The 21,218-nt window shown below is 30.8% G+C and overlaps 3 protein-coding genes across 5 annotated transcripts; 2 read left to right on the top strand and 1 right to left on the bottom strand.

The window, feature by feature from the left end:
* Positions 1-211: 211 nt before the first annotated feature.
* LOC119602196 (pleckstrin homology-like domain family B member 1) lies at positions 212-4,608 on the top strand. Its single transcript, XM_037953575.1, has one exon. It carries the CDS (start codon positions 453-455, stop codon positions 3,822-3,824), a length of 3,372 nt encoding a protein of 1,123 aa, XP_037809503.1. The 5' UTR covers positions 212-452; the 3' UTR covers positions 3,825-4,608.
* Positions 4,609-4,699: 91 nt separating this feature from the next.
* LOC119602204 (raf homolog serine/threonine-protein kinase Raf) lies at positions 4,700-8,405 on the bottom strand. Of its 2 annotated transcripts, none has more exons than XM_037953589.1 (6): positions 8,310-8,405; positions 7,527-8,189; positions 6,900-7,463; positions 6,564-6,833; positions 6,128-6,501; positions 4,700-6,069 (listed from the first exon to the last, which is right to left on the bottom strand). In XM_037953589.1, exons 2-6 carry the CDS (start codon positions 7,902-7,904, stop codon positions 5,487-5,489), a joined length of 2,169 nt encoding a protein of 722 aa, XP_037809517.1. In that variant the 5' UTR covers positions 7,905-8,189; positions 8,310-8,405; the 3' UTR covers positions 4,700-5,486. The 2 variants fall into 2 exon arrangements, with proteins under 2 accessions (XP_037809517.1, XP_037809525.1); XM_037953597.1 differs by having other exon boundaries at positions 4,709-6,069; positions 8,318-8,364.
* A 2,405-nt stretch (positions 8,406-10,810) lies between these two features.
* LOC119602246 (pre-mRNA-splicing factor 38B) lies at positions 10,811-13,401 on the top strand. Of its 2 annotated transcripts, XM_037953662.1 has the most exons (7): positions 10,811-10,941; positions 11,047-11,181; positions 11,268-11,408; positions 11,506-11,630; positions 11,846-11,981; positions 12,158-12,264; positions 12,358-13,401. In XM_037953662.1, exons 2-7 carry the CDS (start codon positions 11,172-11,174, stop codon positions 12,961-12,963), a joined length of 1,125 nt encoding a protein of 374 aa, XP_037809590.1. In that variant the 5' UTR covers positions 10,811-10,941; positions 11,047-11,171; the 3' UTR covers positions 12,964-13,401. The 2 variants fall into 2 exon arrangements, with proteins under 2 accessions (XP_037809590.1, XP_037809598.1); XM_037953670.1 differs by lacking the exons at positions 10,811-10,941; positions 11,047-11,181 and having other exon boundaries at positions 11,268-11,422.
* The last annotated feature ends 7,817 nt before the right edge of the window (positions 13,402-21,218 follow it).

Raw genomic sequence — 21,218 nt, 5'->3', positions numbered from 1 at the left:
TTTTAATAATATTAAAATTCTAAGTCTTCCAATTGGAAATTTGCTGAGCCTCAGCCTCAACCGTTTTTCATATATTTTGTGCATTCTACTACCGAGAGATACCCCACCTCAGCAAAGTCGTCCCGGTAAGAAATTTACGTGTTTGTGCTTTTTTGAAAGAAATAAACCCGGCAACCCTGAAAGAAAGTGTCACAACATGCAGTGTAGCAACGACTTTATTTGTTTTTAGTCATCGTAATATTTACATTTAAATTCACGCAGTTTTGCTTTTGCTAATAATAAATATAAGAAAACAAGTTTTATTTTAAGAGAATTTTATGCAAATTTATTAAAAGTGATTTAATCAATCTCACAAAGAAACCGCATGAATACTTTATCCATGCCAAAAACAATGAGCAAATTATGAGATATTTAAAAATTAGGTGGCTGTAAGTAAGAAAACAAAAGAAAACATGTCTTTATCGAAAAAAGATCCCTCCTTACGTGTTGCTGCCAATGATCCACACCTGGTGAGCTTGGGAGGAGGTCGCTTGAGTACGGCTGTAACTATACATAATATACCGGTGGGAGATTGTACTATAGGTTCTTCCCCGCAATGTTCGGTGTCTTTGAGTGGATCAGGCGTAAGGCCCATACATTGTACAATTTACCGCAGCGAAGAAAATCAGGTAACTTTGGTACCGGAACGAAATGCCCGCATATTGATCGATAATCAAGTCGTGAAGAATGAAATTGATTTAAGGCAAGGAGCTATGATCACTATTGGAGACTCGTACTATTTGCGTTACAATAATCCTGCGGAAGCCCTGCAAATGCGCTCTGCCATGGGAGATATTTCTGAAAATGATTATTCACCTGATTTGGATTATTTTTATGAATCGAATGTAAATCCTACTCCAAAATGCCGTCAATCTGACAAGTCAACTTACAGTGATTACGATAACTTGAAAATGTCGGATACTTCTGTAGATATTATGGGTTGGCAATGTCCAAAGGTTTTCACTGCCGACTTGGTTACAGTCAATATGCCTGCTAAAGATGTTTTGGGACAAAAATATGCCAGCTTTGCTAAAAATCTGGCGGAAAATCATCGCAAAGATAAGAATGTAAATGTACTTAATGCTAGTGATCATATTTACAGTAATATAACTTTAAACAACTCCCTATCTAAAAGCAAAGAGTTACTTAACAAGACTAACAGTACATCGACACCCATGAAATCGAATGATTTACAACTTAATGATAGAGATCCTTTGGAAGATATGCTGAAAATTTGCGCAGAGTATTCAGATAAACAAGATCGTTCATATACCGGTGGTAGTAGTAGCAGTACTTCATCTCCTATTGTGCAAAATCGCATCAAAACAAATGGTTCCTTGCCTAGGGATAAAAAATCGCCTTTCTATCAGGAGTTGCAGAGCTCTTTTCAAGGGAGTAATAGCAATCTTAGCCAATCGCCAAAATCTTACCAGAAGTCATCTTCTGGCTATGAAAACGTTCAACTTTTACAACAAAATCGCGTAGAAATTGTGTCAAATAACAAGTCCTCTGGCTATGAAAACGTTAAATTAGTCCCACAGAGTCCCCGTACTAAAATTAGAACAAATTGCATGTCTCCCAAAAAGGAGTCCAATCTAAATAATTCAATTTTTAGCCAGGACACTATGAGTTCAGGAAAACCAACTACAAATTATGAAGACTTAATAAAGTCGTTTGAAGAAAAATTTCAAAAGGAAATAGATGCCATAGAAGAAAGTTCGAGATCTGTACTGAACTCAAAAAAATCATTATCAAATAATTCATCACCTGCTGCCAGCAAAAGAACAAATAAAAACATCAACAATCTAACAATAGATATCAAATCATTTGTCTCTCCCTACAATTCACCGACGCCATTAAAAAAGCCTACTCCAGCCCCTCGAAAAATCAACAAAACAAAAGTCCTCGGTACTGGAAGCTTATCCAATTTACTTGCCAATCAATCCTCTCATGAACAATTACATAAAGAGCGAGAAGATCTGCTGCAAAGAATTCAATGCCTCAAAAGTGAATTGAGTTCATTGCAAAAGCAAGACAATGAAACTCTGATCGAAATGGATATGGAGAATGCTTTAGTTATGGCGGAACTGCAATCACTAACTCTAAATAAACAAAAACTTCAGGATGAATATCAAGCATTACAACAAAAAATCCATAGATTAGAAGCCCAACGTAATGCCACTAGGGTAATGGAGGAAAACCAACAGTCCAAACTGAAACACAACATAGAAATGAAGCAAGATCAAGTGGAAAAACTTAAAGAATTATTGAAGCAAAAACCTGACAATTTGTGCTTAAAGGAAGAACTCTCAAATGTTCGAGAATCTTTGGAAAATGATAAAAAGTCTTTTGAAGATTTGGAATTTCAGTATTTGGAAGGCGAGTCCGAGTGGCAAGCATATCGTGAAGATTTAAATGCGGAGGAACTGACCATAGCGAACAAAATTGAAGAATGCAAATTGTCCATTGAAAATTTGCAGAAGCAGGAGTTAATGTGCTCAAGTACCACAAATGCAAAACAGCGTCGTTTAAGTAACCATTTAATTTCTCTTATTAAAGATCTGCAGCAATGTGAGGAACAATTTAAAAATTTGGAGAGAAAACTTTCTTTGAAAATAAGTTCAAATTCTTCCCTCTCAGAGCAAGAAGATGACCAAAATCCATCAAACTCTCTGGGTTCCCAGGGCCAAATAACACAATCATTATTTGGTTCTACTGAAATGCTATGCCCGAAAGCGCATACCGAAGACTTGATGTCCAAAAGTGTCAATGAAAACATGTTTTATAACAACAAAATTGAACTTCCTAAGAGTGGTTTATTAGCGAACAAATACAAAGGGTCTAAAGATAGCTTGGATTCAAAAGATGTCAATTGTAAAATGAAGGTCACCTTAAAAGAAATCGAAAGGGAACGTCAATTACTAACCACTCAAAAAGGACTACGGGATTTGGATTACGAAAGAAGAAAAATCGAAGAACTTCTTAAGAAATTAAACTCGGAAACAAAACAGCAAAATATAACAACAAATAAAAGTGAAGGCAAAAAAGAAATTAAAGCATCAATTGTGCATTATCAGAAACAGGGCTCGCAAAAGGATGATTCTTTAAGTCCTGCATACACTAGCACCCCTCCACTATCAGCCGCCAGTTCCGACCCATCCAATAAATTATCGCCAAACATTGTCCATAAATCAAGCAACGAATTAAGCATATCATCACCCGATAGTCCTAGAAGTTTTTACATAGATGATAAACGTTCCAGCAGCGTATTATCAAATGAACTCTCCTCACAGGGTGACAGCTCTAGCATATCATGTGAGCGCAAAAAATCACACCAGCAAAAACAGCAAAGACCACTGACAAGATATTTGCCCATATTCGCCGAAGATTTGGATTTAAAACGCCACATAGAATCGGCCGGCCATCCCATATCTCTCTGCCCCCACGTATTTTTGGATGCGTACACTTGTCGTGGCTATCTTCATAAGTTAGGATCCACCTTTCACACTTGGTCAAAGCGTTGGTTTGTTTTAGACCGTCAACGCAGTGCCTTAATATACTATGCCGATAAATCCGAACGGAAGCCTAGAGGAGGAGCTTACTTCTCCTCTATTGATGAGGTCTATATGGATCATTTGAATGTCTCAAAAAGTAGTCGACCCCACTCGACATTTATAGTGAAAACAAAAAAGAGAAGTTATTACTTGCAGGCTGCCTCCGACACAGCGGCCAGAATATGGATAGATGTCATTATAACAGGGGCTCAAGGTAACATAGACTATTGAGCACAACTGAGTGGCATTAAACCCACACTGCAACCACAACAATTCCATTTTAAGTTACACATTATTTTTTAGTATTAAGTATGTACCTAGAATTTTAAAGGTATAATTGTTTTTTTTTTTTTATAAAAATCAAAAATCGTATCAAAATGTTTTGATATTTGTTTTGATAAATACATTTACAAAATCCTTATCTGCCTAACCCAAAACCATTACACAAACTTTTATGAAATGAAAGACATTACTCCAACATTCCCAATTTTCAACAGATATAAATCAAAATTATTAATTAAATGTAATTTTTTTATTAAGCTTAAGTTGAATTAAAATATTTTGAAAGGTTTAGGTTTTACTATTACATCAAAATGACTTCCTTAAAAATACGTTTAAATTTATTTAAAGTGAATTATCACAAATATTAATCTACCCGCTCAAAAACCACAGACTTGCTCAGAACTCTATACAAAGTATTCCTGGATAGTTTTAAAAGTATTACGTTTCTATTTAAATGTGCCTAATTTTATAAAAAAAATGGTGATTATTATACATACTACTACTACTACTAAAATCAATTATTATCATTTCTTCTTTCCGTTAGCATAAAGTTGAAAATTAAATTTGAATTACTTTAGAATTATGTTTTTAAATAAAAAAATCACCAACAAATGTATAAATAGTGATAAAAATTTGTTAAAATTGTTGTTATAATTAAACATCAATTTTATTTAAATATGTATTAAGCAAAAATACTGTTAGTTAAAATATTAAGAAACAATAAAATACTGTTTGAAACAAAATAAAATTATTTGTTTGCTTTTTATTACAAAAATATCCAAGATGATTTTCAATCTATTTCATTTTACTGAATAAAACAACAATTTCTTTTAATGTTAGATTTGTTTCTGGTTTATTTTATATTAATAGTTTAATTTACATGATTCAAATTACTTTTATATATTAGTCAACTATTTAATTAGAGCTCTTTCAAAACTTGAGATTAAAATATATATGTGTGTATATATTTTTTGTATATTTTTATATAAAAAGAAAATATGTATAAATTACAAATAACTTTATTCTTAGAAAAACAAATAAAAAACCGAGAAAACGTAATAAATTAATTGAACAATAGGCAGGAGATATATTGTTTATAAATAAAATCAAAATAAATTGTGGACAAAATAATTATTTTAGAAATATGTTTGTATGCATGTAGTTTAGTGTGTAGTTAAAGTCGTACAATTGTTAACAAAAGTCAAGTGTTGCGGTTTAGATTCTAATCTTTAATTTGTTTGTTAAAAGACTAAAAATGGAGGCATCTAATATTTTGATTTAAGTTTCAAAAGGAATTAAAAATCTTTTGAACTTTCAAACAATTAGTTTCTTTGTTTTAAAAGTTGAAATTAATCTGTTTATATTTACACAATATAATTATGTATGTAGTTTGTTAGATCCTCTTTAAAATTAAATGTTTTGTATGTGTACCTTGTTGCATTAATTACTTTAAGCAATTCAATTGCTCATTTCACTTTTATCAATAAATGTTTTAAAAGCTTTTCCTTTCACTTCCTTTCCTTTTGTTTGCTTTAGTTTTATTTTAAAGTAGTGTATGTCATCTATGATTCAAATTCTTTTTATCACAAGTGTAGCAACCGATCAGCATCGCTAGATATTACCAGCACTATGATAGTATTGAAAACTATTAAAGTTTACCGGCGTTTTCGGACTGGAACAGGGATATAGGAAGTCGTCGTGTTGCAACTGAGTTTGAGTTAGTGTAGAGTCGCTGGCACTACGATGAAGTTTGGGCAAAGTTCGCCAGATATACTCAAGCATATTGAGTAATAAACGGAATAGAGGTCTTTCATTGCGATCATACTTAATGCAATCCTCTGTAAGACGTTTTAGAGCTTGAGGAGCATCTGATCGTATTCTAGACATGTCCGGTTTCAATAGTCCTCTTCCCACCATGAATAAAATTTGATCCTTGTTGTTTATATGACTGTAGGGTAGACATTCAGCTAGTAATTCGTACAGTACGATGCCAAATGCATAAACATCAGATTGAAATGAATATGGATTCTGTTCTTGCATGCGTATAACTTCGGGCGCCATCCATAGTATGCTGCCAGTTGGTTGGTTTGCTTGTTTTTCACCCGACCATCTTGTTTTCGCAGTAGCCAAACCGAAGTCTCCTATTTTAACGGAGTATTCGTCTTGTAAGAATATATTGTTAGATTTTAAATCTCTGAAATTGAAAAACACGAATGATTCCTCTGAAAAAAACTTTTTAATTCGAAACGAACCTGTGTATGATATTTTTAGCATGCAAATAGTCCATTCCCTGAGCCACTTGTCGCCCGATGTCAATTAGAGTTTTTAGTTTGAATTTGGTTTCTTTGACATGTATATGCTTATACAAACTACTGCCTTCACACCATTGAGTAACAATGGCCAGTGAAGGTTTGGATACACAACCCATAAACAACAAAATATTACAATGCCTGGTTTTCTTTAACATAGCCACTTCATTTTTAAATGCTTGCAGTTGTGCTAAACTGGGAGTTTTGACATTAAGGGTTTTTACCGCCACTGGGCCATGCCAATGGGCTTTATATACTGTTCCAAAAGAACCCGAACCAATGCGCGGTCCTATTAGAATTTCTTCTGCTTGAATATTCTGAAATTAAATGGAGTTTATATAAGTTAAAATAAATAATTACTACTTCGGTCTCAACCTACCCAATTTTCTTCTGAAGTTCGATTGTCTCTAGAAGATAAAAGATTTTTATTACTTTCATCTGCAGAACGAGCTCTACCTCGATTTACATGCTTTAGGGTGCTAGTGGGAGAAGCTTGTGTTGAATTGGAATGATCTCCAGAATGTTGTAGAGGTCCATGAGCCTGAATCAGTTTGCATTGAGCCTCAGTAAGAGGCTTAATATTGTTAATATAAACATTTGGAGCTGAATTAGACCGATCCTGTTGGCTTATAGAACGAGGATGGCGACTCTAAAGGTAGTTAAACAAATCTATTTGTAAAAGTTTCTAAATATTCTCATTTTCTTTGTAACTCACCGAAAAGTCACCGATCATTCCCCGTCCAGGATGTAATATTCCTACAGCATTTTCAGGATTTTGAGCCAGTAGGCGCTGATAGTAACTATCTACCGGAAATTGTTGACAAAGTGTGGGTACCTTGTCGTAACATCTTTGATGAAACCGAAAGTTACACTGATTGCAATAGAAGCCTGTGAATAGTAGTCTACGACAACACTCACAAAAGGCCAGTGAAAAGAAAGTCTTCCTTATAAACTGATGCGATATATGAGTCATAATAGGGCATTTGTCCAGAAGTTTAACAAATATTTCCTCTACTTGTAACGTACCAATGTCGGTGTGCCAGGGTATAATGTTGCGCCCATTTTCCGATGTTGTTATTTCACACATTTCCGGCGTTAATTGGCGCAGTTTAAGAGCTTTCATTAGAGCATCACACAACCTGACGCCAGGCACAACTTCAACTGAAGTCCTCTGTTGGTTGGGCAAGTGCGCTCTGAGCAGAACCTTGCGTTGTCGTGTTAAAGTACCGCACTGACTTCCTCCATAATTAGTACTCTGAGACGAAATCAAGCTGTCAGTCTGAAATAAAAGTAGATATGTTATGGCAATGTATTCCTGCTGATTAATATTGTGTTTGTTTACCATATCGTTTCCCTGATAACCCGGTCTTGCCAGCAACTGCTGCATTTGTATTTGTTGCTGATTCTGATAGTGCGATTGAAATGCAGAGTATTCATTGTAAGTTTGTTGCTGCTGCAATTGCTTTTCCTCTAATTCCTGCTGCGCACTCATTTGCTCCATCAATTCAGTCTCTTTGGCCTCCAATTCATGCAACTTTGACGTTAATTCCTGATACTCGGCAATGTACATGGGTGGTGGCTCCTGCAAATTTGCAAATTTTGCATTGAGGGCGTCTATATTTTCTCTGGTTACCCGTATAACCAGTTGAATATTTTTCAATTCCTCAGCCAAGGCATCGTATAGTTCTTCACTATCCTCCGAAGATGGGGAACTCGTCATTGTTGCCTTTCCAAATTATTCACTCTGTACCTATACAGTTTTTATGAAACAAGTTGTGCCTGGGCACCCACTTACAAAAAATAGAGTATTGATGATAATTTGCGTAGGTTGAATCTTGGTTGTACTTTTTTCAACTTAAAGAGAATATTTATTTTTACTTTGAGTTCCTTTTATAGTGTTATTGGTAGAGTCATTAGCTCTTTTTAGTAATTTATAAATAACTAATTTTTCTTTTTATACGACCTTTATTACAATGGGTTTCCATATTATTGCAAAACTGGTTGGCTATGATACAAAACAAAAATAAATATTTATTCAATTATAAGCTGTGTGTACATAAAAAATCACAATAATAAAATAAATAACTCGAATTTATAATTATCACAATTTTCAGATTAATCTTACTCAATTACTTTGCACAAATTAATATTTGTATTATTTCTTAGTTAGCATCCTTTTGCTAGAAGAAAAAAACAAAATATTTTTTCGTAGAAAATAAGGATCAAATAACTACCCTATAAGAACAGTGACAGTCATTTGACCGGTCAATTGACTGTCACTACTGAGAATATACCCATCATTGCGTAGAACAAAGCTCCCATCACTTTCTTAAGGGCAATATGTAAAAAGTGATGGAAACATTTGTGTACATGTGATGTTGCATCACCCTCGCACTTATGAATTCTATCGACTTTAAAACATATATTTGAGCTGCTCACTCTTTTGTTGTTTACTAATCATGGATGATATAAATATTAGTCATGATTGACTAATCATGCTTGATGGATATATCCATCACAGTTAACAAATAAAAAAATGATGCATTAATCGGTCATTGTTGACTAATCACACTTGATGAATATATCCGTCAAATCTGACGGCTATACCAATTTATAATAAAACACAATTTATTGATATTTTAATATATATATATATTGTTAATTTTATTAATATAGTAATCATATACATAAATTACCAGTCTTTTCACCATTTTACATATCTCGCAGAATCTTAAGTCCTCTGATGCTCCTATTAATTTGTGGAAATAAGTTGTCTGTAAAGAAATACATAAGTATTCATAAATATCGAAAAACAAAAATTATAAGTACATATTTATGTTACCATTGATTGATTGAACTCCGAATTGTTTATCTTCTGATCCACTTCCTGAACTTTTTTCAAATTTAGTTTATTTATTCTCTTTATTTTTAATAATTTAAAGACTTTGTAACTTTTTTATTTTTTCGCTTCTTGATCTTTGGCTTTCGCAGAAACAATTAATTTGTAACGACGAAAAATACAACTCTGTAACACAATGACAGTCATTTGATCGGTCATTTGGCTGTCATTGTTGATCAAAATATAAATTTTAATACATTTTAATCAAAATGTAGTTGTTTCATTCTTTCATATGCAAATTCAACCCTATACCACACATTGGGTCCAGTAACGGTCATTTTACCGGTCATTTGACTGTCATTGTTGATGGAATCATCCATTAAATTTTTTTTTTCGACAATTCTATAAAAAAAAATGTTGCGTGTGTGTTAGTAAAATCATTTTGTATGTGTTAGTTTCGGTCATTCATTTCTTATAGGGTACATACACCTGTTGGGCTGCCAGACTTTAAACTATCGTTAATTCCTATCAGAGTTTATGAAATGCCCAAATATGCTAGCAAGTTAGAATAGTTTACAACCTTTACATAGAAAAAGAACCATAGGTCGATGTCTAACGAAACATAAATTAATGATTTTCCACAAAAAGCTATATTAAATTTGTGGTGCTGCTAAAAATGGTTCCTAATTAAAAAAACAAAATTTGTAATTAAAATTAAAAAGTATACTTTAAAATTTAGAGTAATCTGGCAACACCTCCTAAAACAATAATTATTCATTACCAAGGTTGATATTTAAAGTATTGAAAATTATCTACATTAACCCTTAAAAGCAAATGATATAAAATATATTTAACTATATTATATATAATTTTTTATTAACGATAGTTTTTGGTTTTAATTCTTATTTTGAATTCAAATAAATAGTTGCAATACTATCCCATATTTGATGATTACTTATCCCGGGTTCACTTTTCTCTGGGTTAAGGTCATTTTTTCGAATATAAAATGTATTACTATTATTTTGTCTTACCCTTCAACAATTATGTACATTAGTTCCAATATGTAATTTGATTTTTTTTTTATGTTTTCATTTTCAATCAACAGCTGTTTTTATACACGAACAAACAAAGTCTTATGAAATGTCAAATATATTCTATTATTTAACATATTTTCAAATAATCATTAAGTTTAGAGCAATTTGTTAGGTTTTGGTCTTATGTTGGTAGCAATTATTATATTATGGATTTATTAATATCATTAAGAAACTATTGCTTTTCGCGAGTTTATTAATTTGTTTATTAAAAGGGTTCAAGGACATTTTTACTATAACAGTAGTGTAAAGTTAGAAAAAATTAACATTAAATCAAAATGTAATGTTTTGTAGCACTTAATTTTCAACTGCACAGAATATATCAAATATTCATTTTTTTAAATTGTATTTGGGTATAATTTTTAATTATTTCTGTTTTATTTATTTTGTGTGTTTTTATGTGCAAAATTTCTTTAATGTATTCTGATTTTTTAAAGGTAAATTTTAAATAAAAACTGCGCATGTCTCATGAAAAGCCATGCAAAATATGCAACTGTTCACAATACATATAACATTTTCTTCATAGTTTTAATTAAGACTAAATTAACGGTATAAGATAAATATTTTTATTTATTGGTAATAAATAATTTGTTAATTTGACTTAACTTGTGCGGTAATACTAGAATTTTCTTCTTACAACGACAACTCTAAAAATCGCTAGAATTCCATTTACCACATATTATCAAAGTTGCGAATTCGTTAAAAAGAAATCAGCTAAATCAGCACACTGAATAAAAGACGCAGCTGTCTGACGTCTCGGTACTGAAAAATTCGCGTTTTCTTCTGTAAAATTTGTCTGCAATAAAGTTAAATATTTCAGTAAAAAGGTAAATAAAACTTAAGTATTAATTTAAATTTGTATTGCAAATTTGCGAAATTATCAAATAATGAAAAAACTTAGAAAATAATTTATTTAATATTCCTTTAAATAGCGAAAGCATTTCTTGGAAAAGTTTGCTCACGCCGCTGAAAACGTTTGCCGATGAAAATTTGTTAAACATTTGTTTTCTGATTTGTTAATTAGTTGTTAAAAATATAGAAAGTTTTTTGAATCATTATGGAAGAAGGTAAGCAGCAGGTATTGTTTTTTAAAAAATAAGTGAAAATTTACACACTTTGAAAATGCAATAAATTTGGTGAATTTTTTTCACAGACCATCAGGCATCCTCTTCTCAGTCGGCTGCTAAAAAGGTGGGCAAACAACACAACACTTTGCCATTATGGGGAAATGAGTCCACCATGAATTTGAATCCTTTGATATTGGCCAATATTCAAAGTTCAAGTTACTTTAAAGGTACGTGCGGAAAGGTACAGTAGCAAAAATTACATTTTTAATTTGTTACTTTAATCGAAAGAAAATTGGGTAAAATTGAGTTTGGCTTAAATTTCAGTGCATTTATTCAAACTTAAGACATACCATGAGGTGGTGGATGAAATATATTATCAAGTCAAACATATGGAACCTTGGGAAAGAGGCTCTCGGAAGACCAGTGGCCAAACCGGCATGTGTGGCGGTGTGAGTTTATGAAATGTACCTTTTTCGTTTTGAATGAAGGATTTTTTGTCCATAAAAGGAACCGCGGTTTAGCTAAAAGGAAAAATAAATGTTTATTTTATTTTGATACGTGTTTGCTCAATATACATTGCGGTTCCTTTTTAATTTGTACATGGAATAATTTTATTCTTGCAAATCTAGTTTCAATACGTTTTTCTTAAAAACTTGAATTTCAGGTTAGAGGAGTTGGAGCTGGAGGTATTGTTTCGACAGCCTATTGTTTGCTATATAAGTTGTATACGTTACGTTTGACTCGTAAGCAAGTTAATGGTTTAATAAATCATACTGATTCCCCCTATATAAGGGCTTTAGGTAGGTGGTAAGTCGATTGAGTAACCCAACAAACGCAATCACTTTCTCTTAAGTCAATTACAGTTGTTTAACAAAAGAATTTTCAAAAAAGTCTCCAATCGCCTTATGGTATTGTGAGTTTTAAATTGTGGCAAAGTTAATAAACATAATCTTTATTTTCACAATGCTCCTGTTAGGTTTTATGTACTTACGTTATACTCAACCACCGGCTGATTTATACGACTGGTATGAAGATTATCTACAAGATGAAGAGGAAATTGACGTTAAAGCCGGTGGTGGACAGGTGAGTCGATTGTATGATTATATTTTTTATATTTTAACAAATTTTGAAACTCTTGAAGAAAACTTATTTTATTATTATAACTTAACATTTTAGACAATAACCATGGGTCAAATGGTTTATCAATTTTTAACAAAATTGGATTGGTTTTCAACATTGTTTCCTAGAATTCCGGTACCGATACAAAAACAAATTGAAAAGAAAATTGAACAATATTGCCGAGAAAATAATGTGACTGTTCATCAGTTGAGTTCTGGTCCGAATATAGCTGCCACTAATACTCGTGCCAATAGAGCAGATTTTGAGCCAGAAGCAGAAGGTCACGCAGACGTTCAAGAGCGTTGGCGCAGTAAAGCAGCAGTGTCGAATTACCGTGGAGAACATGATGACCGCGGTGATTATAGAACATCTTCCAGCAGGGACTATCGTGAGCATCGCGATTATAAATCCAAGCGTTATGAGGAAAGATATTCTTCGCCTGAAAGTGTTTATCGCGGTACAAGCAGGGAACGGGAGCGTTACAGAGAAAAGCACAAAAAAAAGCATAAACATAAGCACCATTCCCGAAGCCGAAGCCGTTCCCGTAGTAGGTCACATTCACGTTCACACTCTGACCGAAAAAGAAATGAACGTGATCATCATCACCATCACCGCTCAAAGGGATACAGCGACGGTTATCCCGAAGACAGACGCTATCGATGAACTCAATTGAATTACACTCATCAACTAAAGACTTTTAAGGATTTTTCTGTTCTTAAATATATTTGTTTTAGATACATTATTCAACTACCTCCTTCCTAACGAATAGCTATTCTAAACATTATAGAATATATCAATTCGAATAAGGAGTAGTGCCAATTATGACCTTGTTTTCTATTTTAAGCATAAAACAGCACAACAAACAGCATGTCTTAAACTAAGATTTAAATATTTTTTGTCTATTTTCTATTTTAAAATCATTGTTAAACTCAGGTGAATAATAAGTCAAACAGAATTGTTTTTGTTTGCTACAAATTAAATATTGCTAATATGTACTTTGTTATACACCCCATCTCCCCACATAAATAGTTGCCGAATAATATTTAAATAATAATATCAATTGTATGTGAACGTTAGAAATAAACTTGAAACTGAATATGATTTTTATTATTATTATTTTTTGCATTATTGAATATTTATATATATTTTATTATATAACTATTCTCAATTCAATTATGAAGAATTTAAATAAAGAAATAAATACTTAAAATTCATTTTTAAATGTGCGTTTTTTTCGCTCAAAAATATCTTAACGAAAAAAAAGTATTTTCATATAAAATTAACTTTTGTTCATTCAAAAATCCATGATATAGCCCATTATTCTCCAAATATCAATGATTTTTGATTTACTTTTTCTTCTCTGAATTTTAGTTAGGATACCAGTTGCCAAATTTAAATACGTTATATTGAATTGTTTGTTTCCAATTGGGCTTTTTTATGTGTAACACCATTGTGATTGAAATGTCTTATTGGAATGTTTCGAAAATACCAATTGATGGGTTTTTGTCTTAACTTTATTCATTTTCCTTTCGCTAGCAAGGGTTGCAACCTTTTTGTATTACACATTTACATTTTAACAAAACAATAAAATATACAACTAGAATAAAATATAAATAAATAAATAATTTATTGCAAATGCTAAAATATTTGTTCACTAAAATGTTTAAAGTTAAAAGGTGTAAGAAGATGTAATGTTATTTTATTGAATATTAAATAAAATAGGTTTAATTTTAAGTGGCTTCTGTTGTACTACTGAAATTTACCTATTAATATGCAAGTGACAATTTATAATCCTTTTTCCATTGATTTAAATGCAACATTATTTTAATAAACGTAACGTTCATACACTAAATCGAGCAATGAGAAATGTTAACATCAGTCACTATACTTTTTATGGGACACGCATTATTTAAGGGTGGTTGCTGTATGCTAAACTACAAATTTATAAAATTTAGCCTTATTAGAGCTGTTGCTCCATTTCTAACAACAACTCATAATCATTCCTTTAATGTTGCATTATAATCATAATTGTACATATCATAATTTTGGATTTTAAATAAAAAGACGTGATTGAAGCAAACAACTCATAATTTTATTATAATTCGCTGGAAAAAGGATCTGCATATAAATTACCTTATTAGCGAAAGTTCTTATGAATGTTTAGAGATTTGTTTTGTTTTCAAAAAATACACAGAAATCTATATAGAACTTTTTTTTATAAATAAGACTGACAAATGTCATGAGTAGATTTTAGCATTTTGTTGAAAAATTGGGTGGAAAATATGCAGATTTCAGTTGTTTTTGTTTACAAGTTCACCACCCCTCTTAATTACAGGGTATAGAAGGGTTTAACAATTTTAAAGTGAATTTGATGTAGTTTTTATGACTTTTTGTAATAAAAATATAGGAAAATATTTATATATTAAACTTTACTGCCAAATACAATTATTAGGGTTAATGTGACTTTTAACGTTTTTAATTTATGTTTAAAATAAAAAAAAAATAAAACTGAACTCGACGAACAAGATGTGAGCAATTTCTTTTGAAATGATTTTCCGCGTGATTTCACATTTTGTATGAACATTACAATGAAATAAAAGTAAACCGCCACCAACTTTTTAATTACCCGCAACTTGTTTCAAATTTAACGGGTGGTTTTTTATGATTTAAAAATTGTGCGCTTTGTTTACAAAAATAATGGTGTGCGTATGTGCAGATTTTATGGATCACTTGTTAAATTATTGAAAAATAACAAAAAGGAAAACATACAATACACATTTCAACACTAGCCAGTACAAATTAAATTTATAACAAAAAGAAATCACTGAATTGGAAAATTTATGAGGGAACTTTCACTTTTAAACGGTGTTATTTTTAAACTTGTGAAATGAACGACATAAATGTCCTTTCCACTATTAAATAAGCAAAAACCCGTTTTTTTTTTTAATTCTATCACGTCCGAACTGAATTTTCTGTAATTTAAGCAGTGGTCCCTTTAACTGATTTTTTTTTTGAAAACAAAGTGTAAAGTTTAATCCATTTCAAAGTAATTTTTATTAGAAACAGTAGTTACCAGGACACGGATATATTCTGCAAATAAGATTTTAGATTTCTATCTAAAGAAAATTTTCACATACCTTTTAAAATATTGTTTTTCCATTTCAATTTTATTACAATGCGGTCCTCTAACACCATATTGATTTGATTTTTTATTTACTTTGTTATTCCTTTGAGGAACTTTTTAATACGTGTTCATATGAAAAAGGATCCTAGTTGTTGTATTGCGCGAAAAAATAACACAGTAAACATAAACAACAAACAACACCGGGTGCTCATGGATTTTCTCCTCTTATTCGTTTATGGCACCCATGATGATGGGTAACAAAACCTCAATTTTGCACAACTCAAATGTTAAAATAATAGGAATAGAAGGGACTTTGTAAGGGGATGGGTTGCTTGCAAACATTCTTCACACCAAGAATAAAATATTTCTACATATATATGTAGTAGTTCTTGTCTACACTTAAGACTCGTTATACAATTTTGATATCGTATGAAAAAGCCTTTAAAACATTCAATAACAATCCACATTCCCATGTTTTTATAAAATTTTTTCCCAAACCAAAAAACCAACAAAATAAAAGAGGGTAAGATGTAATAATTTTCTTACGCCAAAAATGCTCTAGTTACTAAGGTGTTGTTGGCAAAATTGAAGAAAAAAAAAAAACTGCCAACATCCTTGAAGAGGGTTGTCTTTTGGGGTGTAGTTGTTAAAAAAAAAACAACAATATGAAAAGTAAAGAAACCAACTGCCGTGTCCTTTGTTTGCAATTACTAACTATATGATTTGTGATTACAGATCTGTAGCAAACATCTCCTAGTCCTTCCGTGTATGCTTCCGTCATTTGAGGTTTTTGATTTAATTTATTTCATGTTATATAGTTCGTTAGTTTAGCCCCTTTGGTAAATTAATTAAAAATAATTGTTAAGCAAGCATATCATAGTATTTATTTTGGCAAAACCTTGTGGTGTTGTTTGTTTTTTTGTTTCGGACTCTGGGTCCTTTGTTTTTGTTTTTCTTTCTTAGTTATTTCGCAAGACATTGCGGTTTATGATTTTTCTTGACAGGCAGCTGTTAAAAAAAAATCCAAATCAAATTCTTATTTATAATTATTTCATAATTTAATAACGAAATTTATGACATCTTAAAAATATCCTTTAAATAAATACTTACATCCTGCTGATTGCCAAACATATTTTTACTGGTTTAAGAAAATTTAAAAATCATTCGAAGCCATTTTGAAAACTGATATATCATCTATTTAGTTTGTGAAATAAAATTAAAATTTGTAATATTTAATATCTTCATGGTCATAAATTTTACATCCATAGTTCTGTCATATCTGATTAAATTCTATTTTTCAAACACACCCATTTAGATTTAAAATAAATTTACAACTTTGAGACGTTTTGGTTATAAACATAATTATCTTAAGTAGTTCGTTCCTGCTGAGTTTTAGAAGTGTGTCAAAACTAACTACAAAAAAAAAATGTATAATCTTTTACAATTCTTTAACTCCTTCGCAGAGGTATTTCTCTGTGTGAAGGAAAATGTATTAAACAGTAGGTGTCTTAAGCCGTTTAACTAGTTAAACGAAAACTAACTAAACTATATTTGTTTTTGTAATTATCACCTAAAGATTAAAGAAAATATATATGTTTGTATGCAAATTAATGTACGAACTATAGGAAATGAATTTTAACACAAGATACCTTAAAAAAGATTGCAAATTTGGTTTGTCTTTAATAAATCCTTGGATTAGAAAAAGATTTCTTTCTTGTTATGAATGAATGTCTTAAAATGTTTCATTAGAAAACTGTGTTCCTAATCTTTTTATTCAAATTCAGAGTTTGCTTTAGATTTAGATAATTTCGGAAAAACCATAAAGCAAAGATTGACATAGTCTTAATAGTTTTTCCAATATGCATTTATAAACTGCAAGGATTAGTTAACTCTTTGTTAAAGTTGCAAAAGAATAACATATTGTTTAAGGATTTTATTCTCATTTTAAATAGGTTCCAAATGACGCAAAAGAAATGTATGGTAAAATTTAAATGTGTGAATTTCTTAGGCCTGAATAGAGATTTCTTTAAGCCGGTTTTTGGCATGAATGAATTAGAAGTTTGCAAAAACTACCTTTAATTCGTTAAGGTCTATTTTTGAAATATTTATTTTTTTATTCTTAAATTTGTAAAGAAATTTGTAAAAAATCTTAAAATTTAAATCCTAAAAAATGAATGAATTGGGGATTTGGTACTGTCCTTGGAATTAAATTGCCACACACGTGGTGTTTTCTTTGCTGAAATGTTGAGCAGAAACAAATAGCCAATTGTCTATAAAAATAGGCTTTGAGAACAATACATCCTCGGAATTAAATTGCCACACACATGGTGGAAATGTTGAGCAGAAACAAATAGTCAATTGTCTATAAAAAATAGGCCTCGGGTGAAATCTAAACTTCTGAGTTGTCATCAAAATTTTTCATTAATATACCTTTATATTCTTTGGAATAGAACTTAAATGAGTTCTTCTACTAATCTTCTTCTAATTTCATTATTGTATGAAAGTGGAATAACTAAATTCTAAATATATTTATCTTGCTATAATACAGTTTCTTCTTAATTGAATCAAAATTTGTATTAATCGAATTTGTATTATAATAAAAATGATCCATATTCTAGAATCAATTTGTAACTAGTTCTTTAACTACTCTGACTATATTCGTTTTGGAACTAGTAATTTCAGAGCTCATATTGAATATTTGTGTCTAAATTCTATATAAAAATAGCCTCGGAGAAAAAAATAGACCCTTGAATTGTCGTTACAAGCTGTTAGAACATGTTTTTCTTTCAAATTGCCTTTTATTGCGCATTGTTTGTAATGCTTAAACATTTTTGTTTAGCATTTAATCAATTAACTAAACTGCATTTGTTTTGAAAAATGTTTGTTTTTACAAATAATCATTAATCATCGAAAATAGATTGCATTTAGCGATAGTTAAAAGAAAAACTTAACCCGCGAGTTCTTCACAATGGACACAATAAAGTTAATTGTTATCCTTTTAAAACGCGTGGACAGTTTAGGGCTGCAAAAACACACACTACATATGTATGTACGTGAACACGGCAAAAAAAAAAAAAAAAAAATCAATTAACTTGCTGCACACTAATGACTTTTACCTCAAGCCCCCATGAGACTATTATAAAGCCCACATCATAGTGTAAAATATTTACTGTTTTGTTTGAGTTTTGCCTGGCGCTTAGTATAATTTATCAAACTCACATTTTTCTTTTTATATAAAAAACTAACATTTTAAAACTAGTCATTAAGGTTTTTTTGAAAATGTGACGAATTATTATCCTTTTGTCGTTACAACTTGTCATTTCCGGTGGCAGTCTTCTAACTGTTTTACAGTTTAAATTTTGCTTTTCGTTTAACCTAATGTTAAATGTTATTTTTGAACTGCACTTGGTAGTTATAGACATTAATGTGAAGCTTTCACTAAGTCAAATAAATAATCTGTCACTTGGTACAACATGTCATTTAAACATCAATACTGTGGGTTTCTCCTGCAAGGACATACATACACACATATCAGTACATTACAATCAGCTGACGATGATGGTGGGTGGGGTTGATTTCTCAAGTTCATTGTAGCAAAACCAAATTTTAAATTTACATATTGTAGCAAACACTTTATTAGGGTTGACCTTAGCCCAACATAAACAAAACCACAACAGGCAAATGTTTGAGTGACACATGGTGTAACAATACTCGAGTGTCCTTGTGGCAAATTCATATACATACATAACTTCAACTCTCTGTTGGTGGCTGCTAATATGTATAAATGTGACAAGTAGTCGTTCGTTGGTATATTTGCTGTTTCAATACAGTTAGTTACTTTTGACTAATTCCGTTTGTATTATTACGAGTTGAAGGTTGTTCATATTTTAACTCAGCGTTACTGGACACGCGTATGTCACTTTATCACTTTTGACAGCCGATAGATAGAATCTTTATGACTCTTTAATGATAGAGTTGAAACCGACTGAATGACCGCACATAAAAAAGTAATAAAATTGATAGTAAAATTTGGTCTAAGCGCACTTAATTAGGAAACGTAATACATAAAATCTATGAGATATCTTTTGATCTAGATTTTTTATTTAGGATTTAAAATATTTTATTGTGTGGTCGAAGAAGGTTAAAGAGTTCTACTAAGTAATAGACTGCTACTAATACATATATAACATATTCTGATTATTATAACATTACGTTACCGGAAAACCTTTTTAAGATTTTTAAATATATATCCCTATTAAAACAATTTATGTTTGTAGTGAAGTAAGAATAAATCTTATTTCCTTTATTCTAACTTGAAGTATTTATCTTTAATAATTTACTACTTTTTTACAGCTTTTTGTGGTAAAATGATATTTAATCCTTTTGAATTTTACATTATTTTTATGACAATTTTATGCGCTATGTTTTGCCAACAAAAAAGTCATAAACAAATACTTACATATATTTCCCACATTACGAAAACATTAATTTAATAAAAATTTACGACAAATCCTTTGAAATGTAATAAAATCCTTTAAAAGTTTTGTTTAATTAATAAAAATGTTGGGTATAAAAAAAAGAAGAACCAAAATATATTATTTTTAAAAATAAACATCAATAACCCTGAAAATGCTGCATAATTTAAGGTAAATTGAATGTATCACATTGCAAGGAACAAACATAAGGATAACAAACGTACATACGTCCTATATAAAGAACTTTAAGATTTCATATTACATGCAATCACACCTTCCCAAAAATTAAAACAGCTGCTTCTCTTTCTCTCATTCCGTAATATAAAATAAAAAACCAAGAAAGTGAACTATTTGAAATGATTGACTGACTGAATGTCGCTTACCCTCTTAAGGTATTTTGACAAACACATGCATACATACATAGGACATATGTATGTAGTGGATGATAAATAATGTGGATTGAACTGCAGTGTGTTTGAGGCTGAAGATCCATTAAAAAAACAGTTCAATTATAATGTATGCAAATTTATTTAACTTCTTATAACTTCTTGGTGGCGGTTAACGAAAAGATACGAAATCTTGACTCTCGTATGGCATGTTATTTAAGGATTGTGTTTAGGCAAAAGAAAACATCCTGTCTAAATTTGAAATGTGTTATAACAAAAAAAAAAATCAATAAATTTTAACAGAAATTCTAATGTCTCTTCTACAAAACAAATTTATTGATCTTAATGTCCTGTCGGTTCAAAAAAAATGTGGGGTAAAAGGGTTGTGAGACAGAGATTTAAAAAAAGACATCAATATCTAATTGTTATTCCTTATTTATCACAAAATTAGCATAGAACTGCTATTAGTGATAAAATTATTTGAAATTATTTTTTTAAGGAAATATTCTTCACATGAAGACAAATTATTTTGCATAAAAAACTTTTTTAGGGGGTTGTTATTTTTTTTTTCTTATTTTGAAAAATGTCTTTAAAATAATTATAGTTTAGGTTAACCTTCTATCAAACTGATATAGATCTTAGAATGTTTGTTTTCTAACTTCCGTAAGTGCCACGTGTGTAGGCGATTGATGTAAAGTTCTAGATAAATGATATTTATTTACTTGTATCTACAAATATTTGTTTCTTATTTTATGGTTGTATCTTATAAGTTACACGCGATTTATATTTAAAATATACCCTTAATAACAACCTTACCTAACCTAACATAAGTAGGTTTGTAATTGAAAATAATTAACCAGATCCTTAGAGCATAAACTAAGCGGACACTTAAAGAAAGAACTCACCAAGGTTAAGCACATCAACTAATTGCAT

Source organism: Lucilia sericata, unplaced genomic scaffold, assembly GCF_015586225.1.
Source record: "Lucilia sericata isolate MDLA Ls3-8-SP2 unplaced genomic scaffold, ASM1558622v1 Contig000006F_arrow, whole genome shotgun sequence".
NCBI classification, from domain to species: Eukaryota; Metazoa; Arthropoda; class Insecta; order Diptera; family Calliphoridae; genus Lucilia; species Lucilia sericata.
The sequence above is the reverse complement of the archived record's forward strand: the minus strand, read 5'-3'. Positions and strand labels throughout refer to the sequence as shown.

Coding starts and splice junctions, on each gene's coding strand:
- LOC119602196 (XM_037953575.1), top strand. CDS start 453: ATGTCTTTATCGAAAAAAGATCCCTCCTTACGTGTTGCTGCCAATGAT.
- LOC119602204 (XM_037953589.1), bottom strand. CDS start 7,904: ATGACGAGTTCCCCATCTTCGGAGGATAGTGAAGAACTATACGATGCC. Junction 7,464..7,526: donor GTTATCAGGGAAACGATATG/GTAAACAAACAC, acceptor CTTTTATTTCAG/ACTGACAGCTTGATTTCGTC. Junction 6,502..6,563: donor GAACTTCAGAAGAAAATTGG/GTAGGTTGAGAC, acceptor ATTTAATTTCAG/AATATTCAAGCAGAAGAAAT.
- LOC119602246 (XM_037953662.1), top strand. Junction 11,982..12,157: donor CCCCTATATAAGGGCTTTAG/GTAGGTGGTAAG, acceptor TGCTCCTGTTAG/GTTTTATGTACTTACGTTAT. Junction 12,265..12,357: donor TTAAAGCCGGTGGTGGACAG/GTGAGTCGATTG, acceptor TTAACATTTTAG/ACAATAACCATGGGTCAAAT.